At 53.1% G+C, this 3,877-nt stretch overlaps 1 protein-coding gene across 1 annotated transcript; it reads right to left on the reverse strand.

The window, feature by feature from the left end:
- Positions 1-470: 470 nt before the first annotated feature.
- On the reverse strand, positions 471-1,962 carry LOC138353180 (uncharacterized). The gene is made up of 2 exons (XM_069306051.1): positions 1,830-1,962; positions 471-928 (listed from the first exon to the last, which is right to left on the reverse strand). Exons 1-2 carry the CDS (start codon positions 1,960-1,962, stop codon positions 471-473), a joined length of 591 nt encoding a protein of 196 aa, XP_069162152.1.
- Between the last annotated feature and the right edge of the window lie 1,915 nt (positions 1,963-3,877).

Raw genomic sequence — 3,877 nt, forward strand, 5'->3', positions numbered from 1 at the left:
AAGGGTGACACAAACAGGAATGTACGCTTCGGTGAGTGATGAAATGGTAATTAGTGAATTCGCAACAAGGCCGCTGGTTAGGAAATTCCGTCGACATTAGCGAGCGGAAGAATCTATTATTGATAATGAGGGCAGAGAGAGAGAGAGAGAGAGAGAGAGAGAGAGAGAGAGAGAGAGAGAGAGAGAGAGAGAGAGAGAGAGAGAGAGAGAGAGAGAGAGAGAGAGAGAGAGTTATACACTTGCATTCTCCTAGCCACAGTGGTGTCCACCGCCATAAACCGTGCCAGGTAAGTCCACTACGGGCTCACCATAGCCCGTGCTACTTGCAACTTTTTGTTCCAAGTAGAGAATCTTAAACAGCAACAACAACAACAGCATGTCAACCCATACAAGCGGTGTCATCATGGCGGGGAAGAGACCCGCTCCTCAACACCGACCCTCCACATCTCATTATTGTATTGGAAATATTCCTAGACGACACCATATATTTCCTTCACCTTCTTGACAGGCTCTTGGCGTGTGGCGAGGCCCGGGGCGGCGACGGAGCGGCGACGGGGCGGCGACGGGGCGGCGACGGGGCGGCGACGGGGCGGCGACGGGGCGGCGACGGGGCGGCGACGCGGCGGCGACGGGGCGGCGACGGGGCGGCGACGGGGCGGCGACGGGGCGGCGACGGGGCGGCGACGGGGCGGCGACGGGGCGGCGACGGGGCGGCGACGGGGCGGCGACGGGGCGGCGACGGGGCGGCGACGCGGCGGCGACGGGGCGGCGACGGGGCGGCGACGGGGCGGCGACGGGGAGCAACCCGTCCTCTTAAAAATAACGTCACTTTTCGCTCGTATGTGCGCTATGGCCAAGTTTGGACGTAATTTGAAATGAAATCGACTCTCAAAAATACAGTCGACCTCTTCAATTTCTTCACGTTCTCCTTGAGTGCGTCATTCCAGTCATTCCAGTATTGCTGAGGACTTTCATGAACTCTTAACAGCTTTTGACTTAAAAAATAAAAGCGTTATATAACCTTTTTCTGGTCATATATCCGGGTCTTCACTATCTTTCCCACGATCATTGGGGACGATCGAGGGAAGGAACAGGGATTGATTACTGTTCCTTTAACTCGATGCTGCTATCCCAGCTGCTTGTCCTGTCCCTTTATTCCAGCTGCTTGTCCTGTCCCTTTATTCCTTTTAACTGTGGTATAGTCATACTAGTGAGCTGCTTTAACTCGTTTACTTCTTGTAGGTTAGGCGTCCAGTACGCATATTGAACGCGTCCAGTACGCGTATTGAACGCGTTCAGTACGCGTATTGAACGCGTCCAGTACGCGTATTGAACGCGTCCAGTACGCGTATTGAACGCGTTCAGTACGCTTCGTAATACAATATTCTCATTACAAAAACTATTCCAACGGATGTATTTTCCTTTCTACACATCCCACTTCCTGCTTTTAATTAATTTTCTTTATCCTACCCCTTCTTCATTTTCTTTCTTCCCCCTTCTTCTTCCCATAGCTTGTGCCTTTCAGTCCCCTTTCCCCTCTCTCAGTGACTTCTCTTTTAACATCTTTAATCCTTGAATCTCGTACCTCCCCTCTCAGATTTTTCCCTCTCAAGCAGTTACCTCCTGAGAGCCAAGTGGTTGACTAGGCCTAACCTGACTGCGATCACCGCACCAAACGCCTCTCTCACAGACCTCATTTAACCTCACTAAATTTCACGTTATATTTCGCGAGCAAAAATATATAACATCGATGGGTCATTACTGTTTTAATTAGTGTTTAACATAATTAACCGCTCGTACCGTGTCGTACCGTAAAGAACGGGATGTACCGTGCCGTATTGAGCCGTACCGGATGGTACGTTCTTCCCTCTCGCGGAGAACTGTATCGTACCGAACTATACCGCTCTGTAAGGGGGGTTTCACCGTGACGAAACGTACTCTTAAAGTACCATACTGTACCATAACCCAGCATGGTGTCTTTCCTTAAACCCCCTTCCCCTCAATTTCTTCCCTTTCAACCCCTTCTCTTCAACCCCTTCCCTTCAATTCCCTTCCCTTCAATCTCTTCCTCTCTACTCCTCTCTTAACATCTCAACCTTCTTGACATTTAACTTCTATCTCCTTCAACCCTTCAACTTTCAACCGGGTGGAGATGGATAGCTGGTGGGCACTTGACAGGTGGGGCGTGGGTGGGTGGGTGGGTGGGTGCGTGGGTGGAATGTGGGCGTGGGTGGGTGGGTGTCTGGGGTCACCAGTCTAATAGATGGGACCACCTCTCTAACCACCTTGTTTATTGGTTGTTAATTATTGTATGGTGTTACACCTCTGGCAGTGGTCGTCATGTTCGGGTCCCACCCTTGACCCACCACACGCCTGGCCCCTTCCCTGGCTCTGGCCCACCCTAGGTCCACCTTTTTCCTTCCCTATGACACCCTACTTCGAGGACAAGGAAACCTCACAATTCCTAGATAAAATGTATACCAGAAAACCCCTCACCCCCCCCACCCATCAAAACACATCATACAACCTCAATACATTACATACAGCAAGGAAAAGCAAAAAGGATGCATATGTATACGAGTATGTATGTATGTATGTATATCAGTACGCCAAGATATGGAGCCACATCTGTCGGAATACAGGTGTCGAACCTTACACTCTCCACCTTCATAGGAGAAGAAAGCATTCCTCCACCAGCCTCCACAGCATATCCCACCAGCTCCCACAGCACCCCACAGCATCCTCAGCATCCCAATAGCTCCCACAGCACCCCCCCACCAACCCCCCCACCCCCACAGCCCCCACCTCATCCCTCATCCACAAGTTATAGTTCAGATGACCTGATAAGACCCGTCGCTGGATCTATCCCCGACCCCCCGCCCGGCTCCCACACCCTGCCCCTCCACCCTCACACCCTCCTCCCCCACCCTCACCCTCATCCTCCACCCACACCCTCCACCCTGGTCCTCCACCCTCGGCCTCCACCCCTCACTCTCCTCAGTATTTGACGAGACAATTTGCCTGTCAGAAATCATTTGAGACGAACTGAGATTTCCGGAATGGAATCCGGTTGAGCGAGAAGAATATCGGATAACTCTTAGCTGTTCGGTTTCTTCATCCGGACGAACGGCCGGTATGAAGTACATACTATATCGAGGTTATCTCGAGATGATTTCGGGGCTTAGCGTCCCTGCGGCCCAGTCCTCGACCAGGCCTCATTTTTGTTGCACACACCCCTAGGAAGCAGCCCGTAGCAGCTGTCTAACTCCCAGGTACCTATTTACTGCTGGGTGAACAGGCGCATCAGGGGTGAAAGAAACTCTCCTCACTTGGCCTCCATCAAGGGATCGAACCCGGAACCTTGGGACTACGAATCCCGAGCGCTGTCCACTCAGCCGTCATGCCCCTCAACGCACAGGGATGTGTGTGCGTTGGGTATCTAATTCTTCTCAGCCCCCGTTAATGTGACTTACTGTTTGCTTATACTAACGGGATTCGCCGGTACGTTACTACCGTCCGGGATCTAAGTAACGCGCTGTCACATATATGCGCCTGCATGCACGCACACGCACGCACTCAAGCATATTGATATCCACCCCCGTGGCTCCTCGGGGTACTTCTAATTGCCAGGAACGTAACTTGTGGGCCCCGAGCCCGACACTGTTTTGATTTATAGTGAGTCTTATCTCACGTCGGGGTCCAGCCGGGGTCCAGCCGGGGTCCAGCCGGGGTCCAGCCGGGGTCCAGCCGGGGTCCAGCCGGAGTCCAGCCGGGGTCCAGCCGGGTTCTAGCCGGGTTCCAACCGAGTTCCAGCCGGGGTCCAGCCGGGTTCCAGCCGGGTTCCAGCCGGCGAGTTGACGATCCAGGCAGTTCGACG

This window comes from Procambarus clarkii, chromosome 56, assembly GCF_040958095.1.
Source record: "Procambarus clarkii isolate CNS0578487 chromosome 56, FALCON_Pclarkii_2.0, whole genome shotgun sequence".
Classification (NCBI taxonomy): Eukaryota; Metazoa; Arthropoda; class Malacostraca; order Decapoda; family Cambaridae; genus Procambarus; species Procambarus clarkii.

Bases quoted from the DNA above. Each gene is read 5' to 3' on its own strand.
- LOC138353180 (XM_069306051.1), bottom strand. From the start codon at position 1,962: ATGGTACAGTATGGTACTTTAAGAGTACGTTTCGTCACGGTGAAACCC. The intron at 929-1,829 runs GTACATCCCGTT...GACGCACTCAAG, and splicing joins GTACGGCTCAATACGGCACG to GAGAACGTGAAGAAATTGAA.